Source organism: Mobula birostris, chromosome 7 (assembly GCF_030028105.1).
Source record: "Mobula birostris isolate sMobBir1 chromosome 7, sMobBir1.hap1, whole genome shotgun sequence".
Lineage (NCBI taxonomy): Eukaryota > Metazoa > Chordata > Chondrichthyes > Myliobatiformes > Myliobatidae > Mobula > Mobula birostris.
Genome location: NC_092376.1, coordinates 35537121 through 35556383, shown reverse-complemented (window position 1 = coordinate 35556383; position 19263 = coordinate 35537121). Strand labels below are relative to the sequence as shown.

Genomic DNA, 19263 nt, shown 5'->3' with positions numbered 1-19263 from the left:
GGAAAAAAATCCTAACCTATTCAACCTTTCCCCATAACTCAGGTCCTCAAGCCCTGGAAATATTCTTGTAAATTGTTTCTGTATTTTTTCAATCTTATTTACATCTTTCCTATAGGTACGGTAGGTGACCAAACTGCACACAAAACTCTAAGTTAGGCCTCATCAACATCTTATGCAATTTCAAGATAACATCGGGAGGAGGAGAAGATGGTGGCGTGATGCAGCGCACACGGCCTCTCTAGTGATGAATATCTGTAATCTGTCAAGTAGGAGGGCATACACAATTCTGATTTGATGGAGGCAGACGTGAGAGCACAGAGGAACATCTGGTGAAACTTCTGAAACGCCTGCTTCGCTGCTGTTGCTACTGTGTGATCCAAAATCTCTGGAGGGGAAGGCCCCGAATCCTCGGCTTTGCCTGTTGCTTGGCGGCCGGGGCCGGGGTCGAAGTGCTCGGCAGAGATGGTGCTCGGTGCTGGAGGCTCGAAGTTTTCGGACAGACTCAGGGTCGGACTGTGGTCAGGTGCTTCCAGGATGCTGCATTGGCAAGTTTACAGTGCTGGAAGAGTTTCTTCCTTCTACCGTCTGCGTGAGATGTTGGGGCTATCGGGATCTTGAGACTTTTTTTTACCATGTCCATGGTCTGCTCTCATCAAATTACGGTATTGCTTTGCACTATTGTAACTATATGTTATAATTATGTGGTTTTGTCAGTTTTAGTCTTGGTCGGTCTTGTGTTTTTGTGATATCATATTGGAGGAACATTGTATCATTTTAATGCATGCATTTCTAAATGACAATAAACGAGGACTGAGTGTCCTCATAATCTAATCTAATCCCAACTCCTGTACTCAGTACATTGATTTATGAAGGCCAATGTGCCAGAAGCTTTCTTTATGATCCTATCTACCGTTGACACCACTTAAAAGGAATTATTCCCAGATCCCTCTGTTCTACCATACTCCTTGGTGTCCTGCTTCTCACTGTGTAAGATCTATCCTGGTTGGTCCTCCCTAAGTGCATCTCCTTACACTTGTCTGCATTAAATTCTATCTGCCTTTTTCAGCCATTTTCCAGTTGGTCCAGATCCCACTGCAAACTTTGATAGTCTTCCTCGTCGTCCACTATACTCCCAATCTTGGTGGCATCTGCAAACCTACTGATCCAGTTTACCACATTGTCATCCAGATTGTTGATATAGATGACAAACAACGATGGACGCTGCACCGATCCCTGCAGCACACTGCTAGTCACAGACTTTCAGTCAAAGTGGCAACCACCTACTACCACTCTCTGGGTTCTCCCACAAAGCCAATACCTAATCCAATTTACTACCTCATCTTGAATGCCAAGTGACTGAACCTACTTGACCATCCTCCCAAGCAGGGCCTTGTCAAGGGCATTACTAAACTCCATGTAGACAACATCTACTGCCTTGCCTTCATCAAATTTTCTGGCAACTTCCTCGAAAAACTCTATACATTTGGTTAGGCATGACCTATCATGCATGAAACCATGTTGACTGTCCCTAATCAGTTCCTGTCTATCCAAACACTTATACTAATATATACATTCCAATAACTTTCACGCTGCTGCCGTCAGGCTCACCGGCCTATAGTTTCCTGGCTTATTCTTAGACCCATTCTTAAACATTGGAACAACATCAGCTATCCTCCAATCCTATGGCACCTCATCCGTTCCTAAGAGTGTTTTAAATATCTCTACTAGGGCCACTTCATTTTCTGCAATAGCATCCCACAGGGTCCAAGGGAACATTTTATCAGGCCCTGGGAATTTATCCATCCTAATTTGCCTCAAGGCAGCAAACACCTTCTCCTCTGTGAACTGTATAGGGTCCATCAGTTTGCTGCTGCTTTGCTTCACATCTATAGACCGTATGTCCATCTCCCGAGTAAATACAAATGCAAAAAATCCATTTAAGATCTCCCCCACCTCTTCTGGCCCCCTATGCATAGATTACCACTCTGATCTTCTAGAGAATCAATTTTGTCCCTTGCTATCTTTTTGCTCTTAATATTTCTGTCGAATCCCTTAGGATTCTCCTTCACCTTGTCTGCTAGGGTAACCTCATGTACTCTTTTATCCCTCTTGATTTCTTTCTTTAGTGTTCTCTTGCATTTCTTATACTCCTTGATAACTTCATTTGTTCTTGCCTGCCTATACCTGCTATGCACCTCCTTCTTTTTTCTTCACCAGGGCTTCAATATGTCTTGAAATCCGAGGTTCCTTAAACCTGTTTCATTGCTTTTTATTCTGACAGGAACATACAGGTACAAACCCTGTACTCTCAAAATTTCTATTTTGAAGGCCTCCCACTTACAAAGTTCACCTTCGCCAGAAAACAACCTGTCCAATCCACACTTGCCAGGTCCTTTCTGCTACCACAGAATTGGCCTTTCTCCAGTTTAGAATCTCATCCCAAGGACCAGACCTATCTTTTTCCATAATTATCTTGAAACTAATGGCATTATGATCAATAGATGCAAAGTGTTCCTTTTTCTTTTTTTTATGTAAGAGCAGAATTAGGCCATTCAGCCCATTGAGTCTGCTCCACCATTTCATCATGGCTGATCCCGGCTCCCACTCAACCCCATACACCTGCCCTCTCACCATATCCCTTGATGCCCTGACCAATCAGAAATCTATCAACTTCCGCTTTGAATATACCATTGGACTTGGCCTCCACCGCAGTCTGTGGCAGAGCATTCCACAGATTCACCACTCCTTGGCTCAAAAAAAAATTCCTCCTTACTGCTGTTTGCTCCTCAATTTTGAGGCTTTGACCTCTAGTCGTGGGTGGTCCCACCAGAGGAAACATCCTCTCCACATCCACCTTATCCAGTCCTTTTAATATTTGATAGGTTTCAGTGAGATTCCCCCTGCATTCTTCTAAACTCCAGTGAGTTCAGATCGAAAGCTGCCAAATGTTCCTCTTATCTTAAAGCTTTTATTCCTGGAATCATCCTCGTGAACCTCCTCTGGACTCTCTCCAATGACAATACATCCTTTCTGAGATAAGGGGCCCAAAATAGTTGGCAATTCTCTAAATACCGACTGACTAGTGTCTTATAAAGCTCCAGCATTATCTCTTTGTTTTTATATTCTATTCCCCTTGAAATAAATGCCAACATTGCATTTTCCTTCTTTACCACAGACTCAACCTGTAAAATAACCTTCTGGGAGTCTTGCACAAGGACTTCTAAGTCCCTCTGCAGCTCTGATATTTGCATTTTCTCCCCATTTAGATAATAGTCTGCACTATTGTTCCTTTTACCAAAATGCTTTATCATACATTTCCCAACACTGTATTCTATCTTCCACTTTTTTGCCCTTTCTTCCAATTTGTCCAAGTCCTGCTGCAATTGCATTGCTTCCTCAGTGCTACCTACCCCTCCACCTGTCTTTGTGTCATCGGCAAAATTTGCCACAAAGCCATCAATTCCACTATCTAAATCTTCTTCTCCCCCTTCCTTTTGAGCCATAGAGCCAGGCTCAGTGCCAGCGACCTGACTGCTGTGGCTTTCTTCTGCCATTTCGCACCCTCCTCCCTCACCCAGTTACCAGCATCCTGCATCTTGGGTGTAACTATATGCTTCCCCATATGTCTTGTCTAACAACCACTCGGCCTCCCAAATGTTCTGAAGTTCATCCAGTTCTAGATCCATCTCCTTTACACGGTCTGTTAGAAGCAGCAGCTAGACACACTTCTTGCAGGTGTAGTGCTGTAGTCATCAGGGATACTGGAGGTCTCCCTGCCTTTCTACAGCCCACAGGAGGAGCATTCCACTATCCTCCTCCCTGGCATCCCCACTGCTCTAAATATGAAATAAGAAAGAAAGAATAAGTAACAAAAAAAATCTACCTACAGTCTAAGCCTCTTCTCACTGAAGCCTCGATAAGCTGAAGTCTCAACTCCTCACTCTAACAATGGCCCACTTACACAGCAACCACTCCGCTTAAACCTTACTTCTTTTTACTGGATCTTGCCAAATGCCTACTTTTGTACAATCCAATGTCTCCTTGGGAACAGTGGCGCACAAATTACGCTGATTGCCCCACTCACTTCTAAACTCTCCCTCCCTCTGTGCAATCCAATATCCTATTGTAAACTGTGGCATGCAAAATATTTTAAAACATTTCCTGTTTTATTTTTAATCTCCAAATGCATCCTTACTTTTTTCCCCCAATGCCTAAAAATTGGATCAACTTGCACACCTTGCACTATTTCCCTTAAGTCTCAGCTGTTAAAGTGACTACTCCAATCATGTTCACAGTAACAGATGGCATTTCCCTATTGTCATTACACACATAATGACATCATCATTGTGCATGGCACTCAATACTGCCTTTTCACAAGAAACTGATTCAAAAGGTCAGTGCCTAGAACCATTATTTTTCACCTACTGTCAAACTGGGAATGACATTTTATGAGCATCAGCTCCCTACATTCATATTCATGTACTGATCTTTAGTCAGAGATAAGAAAATCACTAAGACACTCCAGCAGAAGCAGGTCTGCCTTACCAATCAGTAAGAGCATTGCTGATCCAAGTTTGGCTTCAACACCACTTTGCCTCTCTCTCCATATCCTCTTCACAGTTCTTGCAGCTCAAATATCTGTCAATCTCCACCTTGCATATGTTCAATTAAACTGTACCCACAATTCTCAGAGGTTGCATATTCCACAGAGTCAGAAGCTCCTCATCTCTGTTTTGTATCAGCGATCCTTTGTCCCACTAGCGGACACATCGTCCCAGCATCCAATCTGTTAACTTCCCCCAGAATCTTAAATGCAAGATAAAGATCATCTCTCACTCTTCCAAATTTCACTGAGTAAAGGTCCAGCTAACTCATTCTTTCCTAATCCATCAACTTCTTTATCCTGCAGGCAACAATGGCAAATCTGCACCAGATTACCAATGCTGCTGCTTGAGGCCCTAAAAATCTAAATGTTTGCCTTGGATTGGGGTCATCTGTGGTATAGTGCATGTGCATGCTGCTGCTTCTAAGGTAGGTGGGGTTGAGAGATGGTCTCAGTGAGCAGTTAGAGAGTTGATTTCCCTTCCTCTTACTAATTTTAATCATCCCCCACCCCATTCTGTTCTCCTTCATCCCTTGGCAACCTGTTCCAACAGCATGGCTACTAAGCTGTCAGATTTTTTTAAGTTTAAAAAAAAGCTCCATCTTGTCAACATGGGGGTCAAGTATTAATGTTTCAAAATGGTACAAAATTAGAATAACAACTTCTTAAAAAAATGATGTCCTAACTTCACGATCTCTTTTAGTGATTCCCTATTTGTGTAATACTCTTTGACCAACTTAATTTCGCTCTTCATAAATGCTACTAAACCTGCTGGGTTAGTCCAAAAAGTTCTGTCTGTATTTCAGATCTCCAACATTCACTGTATCTGCATTTTTAAGAAAATACACAATGTCCTCTTGACCTCTTTAGTGCACAAGCAGCAGCACATGAGGAAACCGATCTTAACATCTGTGTAATACTAAGTGAACTTATTCAAATTAAGGTTAGAAAGCTTACTTTTATCTTTGTAGGTAGAGTCTGATCTTAGATCACCAACCACTTGTAGAACATGCCTGATCATTGTTCCACTGAAACCGTTGCTGTAGAGCTAAATGAAGCAGCTGTAAGCCACAGGGAATGGGAATGGGAATGGGAATGGGAATGGTACTATGGTGATTGCCTTGGTTAGAACTTAAAGAGGTGTGTTCAATGTTGGTATTTAAGTTACTGCCAGAAACAGTGGGGAAGAGAATCATTTCAATAAAGCTAAGAGAACAAATTTCCTTCAGATGTTGGTTTGGTAAATTAATATTCATAGCATGGTTTCATCTGCACTGATATTGGTTGAACGAGAGCACGAGCTAATCTTCATCGTGTTCATCAAAATGATGCCAGACAGTCTTCTTGGAGATGAATGCTAAGTACAGCATTAAACAAGAGTCACATTGGAGAATTTGGAGAAGTTCTTCAGTGCCTCTCCACCACTGGACATTGCAGAGGTCAGATTAGAAAAAGCATTTAACTGAGGAGGCTTAGAAATGACTCTACTCACTGCATGGAAATTGAGTGTGATAGTAAAGCTGAAACCAAAAAAAAAGTCCATCTTCATATGGTTCTGTATCCTTTGCTGGAAGAAACTGTCCATGAAATTTAAGAATCAGGGATTGATCAATGTTGGTTTGTTTTTAAGATGTTCTTAATTTGTTAAAAGGGAAATAAACTGAGATCAATGCGATTGAAAAACAGCATGGACACGATGAACCAAATGGCTTCATTCTACATCATAAAGACAAAAGAAATGAAAAGAGAAATAACTACTATGTTCAGGTTTCAGCCAACAACGTCAGTTACAATATTCTTCAGTTTGATGATTCTTCAAAAAAATAGTGGGTGATAATTGGACTAACAGGCACTGAAGAAATACAGGTCTGATAAATTCAGATACAACTTTAGTGGATGTGGATTTTAGAAAGGTAGTATGCCATCTACAATATTAGAACAATATACGTGTAAAGGACAGGAATGAATGGCATATAAAATGTGAAAAAATATTAATTATGTTAAATAACCATTTTTGCTTTTTGTTCATATTTGATATAGTATTTGTAATAATGTCAATAAGTCTTGTTAATGAATGCAAGTAGTGATCTTATAATTAAGCAAAGAATAATGAAAGCTATTATTATAGGTTTTCATCCTTGGAGCCTGACCCACTTGATGCCCTTCACTATTTGCCCTGAGAGAATGGTGGTGGACCTTCTTGACCAATCCACTGAGCAATTTCACACCACTGTACATATTACTGAGACTGCACACAGGCTATTTAATAGTAAGGTGAAGCCTTCTACAACCATTCAGCAGCTTCACAGTCACTTATTATTCCCTATTGTTCCACTAATATTTAGTTTTTATTTTGTGATTATTTGACCATCACTTAACTTTAAAAAGTTATGCATAGATGACTGAACTTTAGATGCAATTCTTTCCTCTGGTTTCAGCAAGAAATTAAAGATAAATAATTAAAAATGTAAAATCATAAAAGTAGTTAAATGTGATACTATTACGTAACAACCTCTGACATTTAGCTCTATTGTCTCTCTACATTTGAGTCTCCCACAGAACATGAATCATTGATAGAGAGGGGGAGGTACAGTCCCCATGAGATGAATTGAAGTGCAGTATTGCACGCAGTCCTTTGAATTATATTTCCAGATGTATTGTCTGGTTTGAAAATTTACATTCTATTAACCCTTACTTCACTGGAAACTCAGGATTATTCAGGTTAGTTGTAGCTGTTTACTGAAGTGGAATTAATCACTGAATAAAACCTAACAGACCCTGTGATGCTGGACAGTTGGATATCACCAGTTTAGCCCTGTGTGATCTTGGATGAAGTTATAAGTGCATCTTTAAGTATATAACATTCTGAACCTAAATAGTATTTATGGCATGCTCTTTATACACACACTTTTTTGCTGAAATTCACAAAGAGAGTCATTTTGAATCAAATGACTGCACTGTCAACAGTTCTGCCCTATCATAAATAAACTACTAGTTGACCATCCAGTTGCTTCCACGGATGTTGCTTGTCCAGCAGTTTAATTTTTGCCCCAGATACTTGCATCTGCAATCTCTTGTGTCTCCAAACCATTAATTAGAACGTGCTTAAGTTTGAATAAATGGCAGTCCATGCCTTAGTAGCATCAGAACTTCAAAATTATTGCAAATAGAGTGCATTTGTAAAATGAGAACACTATAATCAGTTCCATGCCAAACATTTAAAGAAAATCAGAGTCAGATGTATAGTTTTAAAATTGTTGTATATCAAAATTACAATGATGTCTCAGATATATCTGCAAAAGAAATGTTTATCTGCATTCAAGCATTTTTTTTAACTGTAAAGGGGAAAATAGAAGGAATGCTAATGATGGAGCGGAGCTTGCAAATATTTGCATTCCTTTGATTCTTCTCATTGCAGATTTAGTTGCTTTAGGCATTGTAATGATCAGAAAGAATAATAATTAAAACCAGTACACAATGCAACAGCTATCTGAGGAATACTACGCCTTTCATTTTAGCACAAACAATTTGTATTGTCACATCGTCATACTTACAGCTGAGCGACATGCACGTGAAAAACTATAGCTCTCCCCAACAAAAAGTTCCCTTGCAGTTAATGAACCCCTTTGAAATATCTGTCAGATTTATTTAGTATTGCTGCCTATATAATGATTAATCACTTTGACCAATGAAATCACTATATACTTAACTATAATATGTCACTATAAATGTAACTATAATGTGTCACTATAATATATATCATTATATATTTATATATAATGCGTGCGGCCTCGCCGGTGAAATGATATCGTATTTGTTAAATAGGGGCCGTGCACAATTCTGATTTGATGGAGATGGACGTGAGAAGCATGGAGGAACATCTGGAGAAACTTCTGAAATGCCCGGTTCGCTGCCGCTGCTACTGTGCAATCGAGAGTCTCCGGAGGGAAGGCCCCAAATCCTTGACTTTGCCTGTTGCTGGCAGCCGGGGTTGGGGTCGAAGCGCTCGGCAGAGAAGGTGCTCAGTGCTCGGTGTCAGAGGGCTGGTCAGAGGCTCGAAGTTTTCGGACGGACTGAGAGTCAGACTGTGGTTGGGTGCTTCCAGGATGCCGCATCGGCAAGTTTGCAGCGCTGGAAGCTCATGGCAGTGTGACAAGAATACACATAGATAAGATGTTAGCTGTCCTGTGTGATCAGCAGTTGGTCTGCCACCTGTCTTCAAGAGAGAGATAAGGAAAACAATGGAGCAGTATTTGGAGATGTGTAATGAAGGGACGGGAGAGAGAGCTGTCTAGAGCGGCTCCCCCTTTGAACCCTGAACTGTTTGAAGTGATGGACAGGCGATACCCCAGCAGGGGGATAAAAAGGGACAGGTTCGCTAAGGCAGGACACACACGACACCACGAGGTAACGAGACCCTGGAAGCGATGCCCCCCCGCAAGTCGGCGGGAGTCGTTTGGAAGGCTGGTTGCAGAACCAAGCCATAGACACACAGGGTGGAAAGGTACGATCAGCGGGAACCTGGTGTGTGTCTACCCTTGCTTGGGTGCCAGGTTCACTGCAGAGGATCGACCGCATCTGGAGGAGGGGTCACAGTCGGTGACCTCAGGTGACATCACAAAGCACTCGCCCGAAAGCTGCTTGTGAGCAATATCGCAGGCCTGTGTGTGGAAGCCGTTTTGAATGATCATTCGTTCTTGTTCTCTCTCTCCTTCCCCCCACATTGTCCATCGCCACGGCAATGATTACTGCGAACTGAACTAAATTGGACTGAACATTGCGTCACTTTGAAATTGGTCATTTACCCCTAGACAACGATAGAGCTTGATTGATCCTGTTATCTTAATTCTGTGCACATGTGTGTTTATCATTGCTGAACTGTTGTATTTATTATCCTTTCGATTACTGTGTTGCTTGTTTCTTTAATAAAACTTTCTTAGTTCTAGTAATCCAGACTCCAACTGAGTGATCCATTTCTGCTGGTTTGACAACCCAGTTACTGGGTACGTAACAGCAGGAAGAGAGTTTTCTTCCTTCTACCATCTGCGTGAGATGTTGGGACTTTTAAGAGACTTTGAGATTATTTTTTTTACTGTGCCCATGGTCTGTTCTTCTATCAAATTACAGTATTGCTTGCACTGTTATATGTTATAATTATGTGGTTTTTGTCAGTTTTTCAGTCTTGGTCTGTCTTGTGTTTCTGTGATATCACACCGGAGGAACACTGTATCATTTCCTAATGCATGCATTACTAAATGACAATAAAAGAGGACTGTGTGTCCTCATAATCTAATCTAATCTTACCTTCTGCTTGCGTAGGCTGCCTGGGCTGGTTGGTGATGGGCTTGGTGTTTTGGTGGAACGTGGAGTAGAAAGCTGGCTGCCAGGGGCTCCATTCACTAGAAGAAGAAGCAAATATGATCTAATTATTTCATAACACGTACTGGGCAACCTGGGAAAGCTGAGTAACATGGCTGTCAGTACAAAGAGAAAAAACTCTCTGAAGCAGAAGCATCTATGTAAATAATGAATTTTCTAGGAAATCTATGGTATTCTGAAAAGATTTACAAATAATTGAGTTTCTTACTTAAAGAATTCATGGGTTTTTGTGCTTTTAGTATTACTATCTTTTTCTGTCGCCGTTCTATTTCAGAGATTACTTGTCATATTCAGTTCATTATATCATAGTTTACTGGGTTGACAGTTGAGAGTCTTGCTTCCAACTTTTTATTCAGTATTTGTATTTGAGATTCCACAAGGAGATGTAAGAAAAAATCTATTGGATGCAATCTTTTTCTGGAATACTATCATCCAATTCATTGTAGAAGCTCAATCATGTAGCTGGTTTCCAAAGAACTCAATGGCAAGCAGAAGTATTTCTTACAAATATTTGGCATGGAGTTTACGGAGCTTTTTTTTTGTCCAACATCACATAATCTATGCTTAACATGCTGCAATGATCCCAAGGCAGTTTACTGCATTATATAACTTGCGATATGTTGCAAATGGATATGTGAAAATTAATTGTAAGCCAAAAAAAGTGATTGTGATTAGTGGTTGAAGGTTAGTTTGGGGAGATAAGTTCTTAAGTTCTTTATAAAAATGATTGGAGAGGCATTAAATTGGACAGATCTATAGAGAAGATCGCAATAAGAATAGCTGAGATGTTTGATAGTTTAGCTGCACATGGACATGTGCTGGTTTACAACTGTGCACAAGTAAACTTGAGAATTCCACACTGAGACACTGAAACACAGAAGTCAGGAATGAATTGGTGATCAGATGCCAGCGCTTGAGATCTCCTACTCAATTCGAAGGAAGGGTCTTCAACCTAGTTCTTTTTCTCTCCCATTGATATTGCTTGACCTGTTAAGTGTTTCCTCTATTTTCTGATTTTATTTCTGACCTCTCACTTCACTGCTTGACTATGGCAATGACAATGAACTCCAATTGAAAAATTTTGGAGACATGGATCAAAATCAAAGGATCATGATTGACACAAGGACAAGCTAATCCAAACACAATAATTGGAACAAAATTAAAACATACTTGAGATTAAGAAAAAAATTTGTTTCTGGGGGTGCAAGTTTTGCAATTTAGATGACGCAAAGAATGTGCAGTTTTAGTTTTAAAATAATACATAACATTAAAATTGTAATTTATTAAAACTGGCTCAAAGCACAAGACTGGGTTGTGTTAACAGCAAGGCAGTGGAGTTTCTGACAATGCAAGTGGCTTCATTCTTCTCAGAACTGAGCTTGCCGTTCTCTAGGATCTGATGCTGAACAAATAGCATCATCAATGTGACTAAGTGACTTCAGTGTTAAAATAAAAGATATCTCCATACAGCTGAAGTTGCTGAAGAGTAATGCACAGATAAAGAGGAAAAGACTGGTCTCAACCACCTTGGTGTTGAAAGATTGCTTACTTACCCATTATGAAATAGGGGGCCACATTTAACCCAATGCATCCATGCAGGCTCCCAGCAGAGCAATTCCATTCCCCTCACCTTATTATCCTTCATGTGCTCATCTGCACTTTTATTCTTCTGCAAATTACCTATATCCAATTAACCCACCGATACATCTTTGAAATGCGGGAAGAAAGCAGAGCCACTGGAGCCCTGTCCATGGCATCACTGGGAGAATGCAAACTCAAGATCAAGAAAAAACCTGGATGCCTGGAGCAATGAGCAATAGCACTAACCATGAACAATAACAGTGTTATTGTCAGGTGAAACAATGAACAATGCCACATCCATGTGTGTTTTACTTAATATTTAAACATATCAACAGAGTGCCTTTCCTAACAGTCATCTATTTTTGATATTTCAAACAAATTAACTAATTATTTATTTTTGTCCATCTCTGACAATAACTTTTGTATTCTTGCTAACACAACAGAATCATACCACTTGAAGTAGACAGATTTCAGATTCAAACTGTGCAAAACATTTTTGAACATCAAACGCTCTATAAGCTGTCAGCGTGTTTCATTTATTAGAGTCATAAATCAAAATGCTTAATCTCAGTCAAAACAAACTAGAATGCACAGATAGATCAACTGGCAATTAATGGCAGATGTAATTGATATCATTCATAACAAAATTTAAAATAAGGTTACAATAAAATAGCACTTTGTAAACGGTGATATATCTGTGCATGTACCTGGTAATTTTTTTTAATTTAATAAACTCAGTTATGTAATTCTTCTTTAGGTTTTCTTTCTTTAATCCTTTTGCAACCTAAAGATAAGTCATGCTACCAAATAACAGTTTCTGTCAGCAGATCTTATCCTTCCAACCACTTCAAATCTCAGCTTCAAAACTAATTGCAACTCTTGTAGAGGGAAATCATTACAGTTAAAGTTACTCTTTTCTCTGTCTAGCAACAAGTACAAGGACTACACCAGGACTTACTCAGCAATATTTAACAGCAGGAGCCCAATGGAAGCTTTGCCCTCACTGAATACCAAGCGTGACATTCTCATTATTGCTTTGGCTCAAATTATATAATCTAGTATAAATCAAGATTGAATCTAGAATTTTCCATGCTTCATCTAGTATATTTAGCGACTAAATAAATATTGTCCTTATTATTTTTATTTCAGAATGTAAAATAAAGATTAATCTCATAGTTGTGAAACACAAACTTGTTTCTTTCTCATAGGTAATATTAAAGGAGTGTTCCCAGTCCAGGACCAATAAACAGTTGCTGTGCAGAGATTAGGCATTTATGACTTTAAAAAGTAGCATTTTATTATTCCATTTATAATAAAATTGCAAATTTAATGAGAAATACTTTCACTTTGTATGGTATACAGTGAAAATCTTCCTATCAGATGTGAATTATAATCTTCTCATCGCACGTTTTTTATTAGTTTCCTTTCAGATATTTTAATATATATCTAGTTAAATTAAGCATGAAACTGATGCTAGATGAGAATACTAATGAGGCAACTGACTCCCCCTCAACTTCCTCTATCAACAATACACAAGGGTCATGACTTAGAAAAAAATATACACACACACACACACACACACACACACACAGACACATATATATAGAGAGAGAGAGAGAGAGAGGGAGAGGAGAGAGACAGACACAAAGACTTTTGCACAGTACTGTATTTGTCAATGGGGGGGGCGAAGAGTGATTTTTTAAAAATCTGGCAGGCAAAAGGATGTTTGGAATGGCGAGGGTGGAGCCCCCAGGAGGGGTGTGAGACAGGTGGCAGAAAAGGAGGAGGAGGGGTTGGGTTGGTGCAGTGCGGGTGCAGACACACCCAGTCCTGAGACACCAGGCAAGGTGTAGACACCTGCAGCCAAGTTTCCATCAAACTCAATATATAAGTTTGCTGATGACACAACAATTGTAGGCCGTATGTCGGGTAATGATGAGTTTGAGTACAGAGAGGAAATTAAGAACCTGGTGGCATGGTGCGAAGACAAGAACCTATTCCACAACATCAGCAAGATGAAGGAATTGGTTGTTGACTTCAGAAGGAGTAGTGGACTGCATGACCCAATTTACATCGGTGGTGTGCAAGTGGAACAGGTCAAAAGCTTTCAGTTCCTCGGGGTCAATATCACAAATGACCTGACTTGGTCCAATCAAGCAGAGTCCACTGCCAAGAAGGCCCACCAGCACCTTTACTTCCTGAGAAAACTAAAGAAATTTCGCCTGTCCCCTAAAACCCTCACTAATTTTTATAGATGCACGGTAGAAAGCATTCTTCTAGGGTGCATCACAACCTAGTATGGAAGTTGTCCTGTCCAAGACCGGAAGAAGTTGCAGAAGATCGTGAACACGGCGCAGCACATCACACAAACCAATCTTCCGTCCTTAGACTCACTTACACCGCACGCTGTCGGAGCAGTGCTGCCAGGATAATCAAGGAGACGACCCACCGAGCCAACACACTTTTCATCCCTCTTCCCTCCAGGAGAAGGCTCAGGAGCTTGAAGACGGCCAGATTTGGGACCAGCTTCTTTCCAACTGTGATAAGACTGCTGAACGGATCCTGACCCGGATCTGGGCCGTACCCTCCAAATATCCGGACCTGCCTCTCGGTTTTTTTTGCACGACCTTACTTCCCATTTTTCTATTTTCTATTTATGATTTATAATTTAAAATTTTAATATTTACTAATTTTTACTATTTTTAATATTTAATATTTGTAATCCAGGGAGCGGTAAGCACAGAATCAAATATCGCTGTAATGATTGTACATTCTAGTATCAATTGTTTGGCGACAATAGAGTATAAGGTATAAAGGTCAGTTTATTCCAAACGATTAGCTTATTAAACATTACAGAATGTCTCCCTGGTTCTTCCTGCTCAGCCTCCATCTCCTTTTCCCAACCATGATTCCCTTCTCCCTGTCCCCTTTCCACTCTCAGTCCACAATAGAGACCCATATCAGAATCTGGTTCATCATCCCTCATATATGTCATGAAATTTGTTTTTTCTTGTGGCAGCAGTACAGTGTAATACACAAAATTACTATAGTACTGTGCAAAAGTCTTAGGCACCCCAGCTATATATATGTGCCTAAGACTTTCGTACAGGACTGTACATGACACATTGCAGTTACTGTCAGTGATAATAAACCTGATTTTGATTTTTCAAATTAGCAATCTCCAAGAAGATTAATGGCAGTGGATGCATGGTAAACTACTAAATGCAGTCACCCTTTCAAGCCCCACTCCATCCTAATAGGAATTTATTGCCTTTCCCTCTGCAGTGGTGGGAATAAATACTCGCTCTCCTATCCAATAGCATTGAGACCTGCTTTCACCAAGAAGACTGCTGCTGTTCAAAGCAACAACTCAGTACTACTTTCTCAAAGGCAATTAATATCACCCGCATACTGAGAAATGAGAAAGTGATGCAAGCTCATTCCAAACAGCAGTTTTGTTTTACTTGTGCATCTTAACAACTGCACTGCACATAAAATCAAACAACCCTTAATTTATGTAGCTGCTTCAACTTCCAACTGTATACTTGGCTTCAACTTATCATAATGCTTTTCCAGCTGTAAATTTGTCCCTCACTTCATGCTATTGCACCTTAGTCCATTATGAAAATTACGTTATGTTTGATGGAACTTACAAGGGGGACAAGAAGCGTCCAGGAGTTAAAACTTTTTTTTAAAAAATAGGTAACCAAAGAAATAATAGAAAATGTTGGAAAAATCACCAAATCAGTCAGCACTGTGGAAAGAGAAAGAGAGATCGTACTTTAGGTTCTGAAGGGAAGTTTTCAGCCTGGAAATATTAACTCTGTTTCTCTTTCCAGACACTGCCTGATCTACTGAGTGCTTTCACCATTTTCTGTTTTTGTTCTTTTAATTGAAACAGTATCTTAAGCCCTATTTAATGTGATAGTAGTAGTAGTAAAGCAGTGTACCAACTAAGTAAAGGAGCTGATATTTACAAGCTGGTTGAGTATTTCTACGGTTAACTATACATTGAGAGATTAATTGTGATTTAATTTGTGCACTGATACTCGTTAACAAGGTTTTGTAGGACTACGGTGAATTAAAAATTCATAGTAAATTTATTATCAAAGTACATATACTTATGTTACCATGTACTACTTTGAGATATATTTTCTTGCAAGATTTGCAGGAAAAAGAAATACAATAAAATGTTATGAAATACTAAATGTAAACAAAAGACAGACAAACAACCAATGTGCAAAAGAAGACAAACTGGGCAAATAAAAATAATACTGAGAACGTGATTTGTAAAAAGTCCTTGAAAGTGAGCCTGTAGGTCAATTCAAAGTAGTAGTGAATGAATTTATCTACATTGGTTTAGAAGCCTGATGGTTCTAGGGCAATAACTGTTCCTAACAACAGTGAGGGACTTAAAGCTTCTAGACCTCCTGCTCCATGGCAGTAGCGAGAAGAGGATGTGGCCTAGATGGCAGAGGTCTTTGATGATGGATGCTACTTTCTTGTGGCAACACTTTGCATGAATCTACTCAATGCTGGGGAGGGCTTTACCTTTGAGTTCTGTGATAGCGTTCAACCTTGCATCCCTTCCTCATAGTGACCAGTTGGCTGGGAGCAAACAATCATTGCAGAGGATTTTCAATGTTCCATCTCCTTTACCTGCTCATGTGTTGCTAGGGACTTGAAGAGAGCCTTTGAAACAAATTTGAAGAGTTCTGGAAAACTTTGTCAAGGCTTCAACATTTACAGAAAAGAATTTGCTAATAGATGGCAAGCAACATTTATGCTCATTTTTTAAAAGGTGATAGGATTCTTGTTGAAATTCTTATCTAAAAAGTGTTGTTGACAGTGTAACACCCACAGTACTGCAAAGGACCGTGTTCATACGGAACTTGAACTCATGACCTTGTGAATCAGAGCCAATAATGGAATAGTCAGTGGATTACAGTGAGTAAGTGGGTTTCCAGGCCTCTCAGAGCTACAGCAGTCTCTCCTTGGATAGACTACTAGGGTTGCTCAGCTGTTGGCACATCAGAATGGCCGTTGTTCTTACAGCAACAACATGATGCCTTCACTCTGGAAGATGGCATTCTTCCTTCCAAATCTGCCAGCCTTCCGAGTGCCTCTGTTGCGCTCCTCAGCTATGGACTAGAGCTGCTGATGACGAGATGGGGGAGCCTGCAGTATTCTTTTTCTAGACACAGACCTGGTCAAAAGAATCAGCTATCTCCTTCATTAAAAATCAGCAATCTTACACAACTGGGCTGGTGCAGACAGCAAAAGCACTAGGACAGGCAAATTTACAGTGACACACACAAAATGCTGGAGGAAGTCAGCAGGTCTATGGAGAGGAATAAAGAGCTGACTCTTTGGGTCGAGACCATTTAGGGAGGATAGGCAATAAGGGAATGTTTCAGAGTGGTTACTCAGCTTTAGTGGGTAAATAGCATAAGTATTTATATACAGATATGGTTTGGACTGTTTATTATGATTGTTTTCACTTCTGGATTATGGTAAACAAGTGTGATAATCAGTGAGGAGGGAAAGATGAAACTACTGATGAAAGGGGAATTGGATAAAAGCATAGGGAATAGGAATCCCACATGGATGTGTACTTCACAGATAAATCAGTATAATGCCTGTCAAGGTTATTTTATTTATTCTCTTTCTCCAGTTCTCCTTGACCTTTCTTCCTACTGTTTGGCTGCCAACCTTACAACAGCTGGCAAGGGCAATACCATCATAATAGTATGGTATTGCTGTATACAGAAGGCCATCCTAAGGTCTGACACTCCTGCCAAAAATTGCAGGGCCCTTCCAAGGCAATCCAGATGGTGAAAGAATTGCCTCTACATATCAATGGCAGGTCCCCACAAATTTCATATATGCATGCTGCCCTGAACACAAGGGACACAGACTCTGTATCAGTCTCTGCTGGTAAGCAGCCATCTTTCAGTTTTCAAATGCAGTTTGGAGCTGAGAAATGCTGCAGAATGAAAGCACGTGTAGGACCACTGGCAGTGGACCACACAGCTGATAGCCAGTATTGTTATGCAGGAACCAGCTGCACCTTGAAGGAATGGTTTCTCTTTTGGTTTTAATATGGCAAATTGAAAGCAAATATTGTAATGGCTTCTTGTACAAAAAGGAAGTCTGTATTTTTCTCAAACTGCATGTCTTTTCTACACTCTCTCCCTGGCAAGAATTTAAAGGCCTCACTGAGCAGGAAAAAAATCCACAATGTCTCTGAAACAACATATAAAACTAAAAGATGTTGCAAAATACCACAAGCACAAGATTTGTTATGTGATCTTTGCTTTGTTCTCAGGTGCCAATATTTCAACATGGGCACAGTTAATGAAGAACAAATGCTTCACACATTGCTCCCCTCTTAGGCTCAGGTGGGAAATTTGCTCCCTAAACACCCCGGGCAAACATGGCATTCTGTTGAAAATCTTTTTTTTGTTGCCCTGTAGCTTGTCCTGTTGTGTGCTTCTTCAGCTTACTTTGCTGGGTATGCAGTATAAGGGAAATGCTTACTAATATTGGAAGCTTAGGAGCAGCTGTTTTGTGCAGATGCCTGAGGTTAGCCAAAGTCCATCAGCTTTTGACACACTTGAAAGCACCAAATACTTCTATAACTGTGTTAAGTGCCAGATAAAGAACAATCAGCAACTGACCAGTAAAGTGATGATAATCCCTGTCAATATTGAAACTGGGGATCCTTCCTGCATAACCTTGCCATGGTTAATAGAATGTGTTAGGGCTAGTAATTAGCTCTGAACTGTTATGGGAATCAAGTGTTGCATACTGGTATCTGGTGAGATTCACTCAAATGTGCCCTGCACACTGCAGACAGTTTTTGGCCTTTAAAGGATTCATGTAGGAAATAAAAACAGGCACTCCCAAGTCCAGTTCATCCACACATTTCACCTCTGTAGATACATAACAATGAATCCTAAGGCTTTATTATTATCTGACCTTCCAAAAGGTTACAAGTGGTCACAGTCAGTATAAATACTAAATCAGGAATGGTTTTTTTCACAATTTTAAATATAAATTTATACTTTATAGAAGGACCTAGTAACTAAGGAAACAGCATTCAGAGAAGTAAAGTCTTTAGAATTAATGTGATTTGGTTTACTTTATCTATATTGAGGTACAGGAATATCCTAGTACTATAGTATAAAATATAACATTTACATAGATCAATAGCTTATTACCCAAGCTGAAACAAAATTTAGATGATAATGTTCCAATGTCCATACTTACCTTCTATGTACTTCATTACGACAGCAAATTTTCAACACACAAAACACCTTCCCATGTAATTCTCAGACACTGAGTGCTGACTGTATAAAGCTTCAAGTAGAGGAAATAATGGAATGAAGCAAAAAGGCTGAGGTGCAGACTCACAGCTAAAACCACTGCTTGTGAAGATAGCCAAGTAAGAAACGGCTATCATAAGCAAATGCTTTTTTGCGTAAGACTGACGTCTGTGATTTGGGAGTGGGTGGTTCAGGTGGCTCCTTAAGGCTGCATCATAGGTGTCAATTAAACCAATTGCAAGCACCATGAGATTAAGCTGTTCTTCCCCCTTTGATAATACAAATGAAAAAAATGAATAATTTAGAACGCGAATGCATGATTCATCTGACATGAACCCAATAGCAAATGACTCATCCAGAATTCTACTTAAC

General features: G+C 39.9%; 1 protein-coding gene across 2 annotated transcripts in view; it reads right to left on the bottom strand.

The window, feature by feature from the left end:
• dclk1a (doublecortin-like kinase 1a) overlaps positions 1 to 18988 on the bottom strand; it is an 82207-nt gene extending 63219 nt beyond the window's left edge. Inside the window, exons 1-2 of one of the 2 annotated variants that reach the window (XM_072264276.1) lie at positions 18836 to 18988; positions 9908 to 10002 (exon numbers count right to left, since the gene is read on the bottom strand). In XM_072264276.1, the coding sequence (XP_072120377.1) occupies positions 9908 to 10002; positions 18836 to 18851 (111 nt within the window). In that variant the 5' untranslated portion in view covers positions 18852 to 18988. Of the gene's footprint in view, positions 1 to 9907; positions 10003 to 10190; positions 10278 to 18835 lie in introns of those variants that run through there. The other variant, XM_072264277.1, reaches the window with a different exon arrangement.
• Positions 18989 to 19263: the final 275 nt, after the last annotated feature.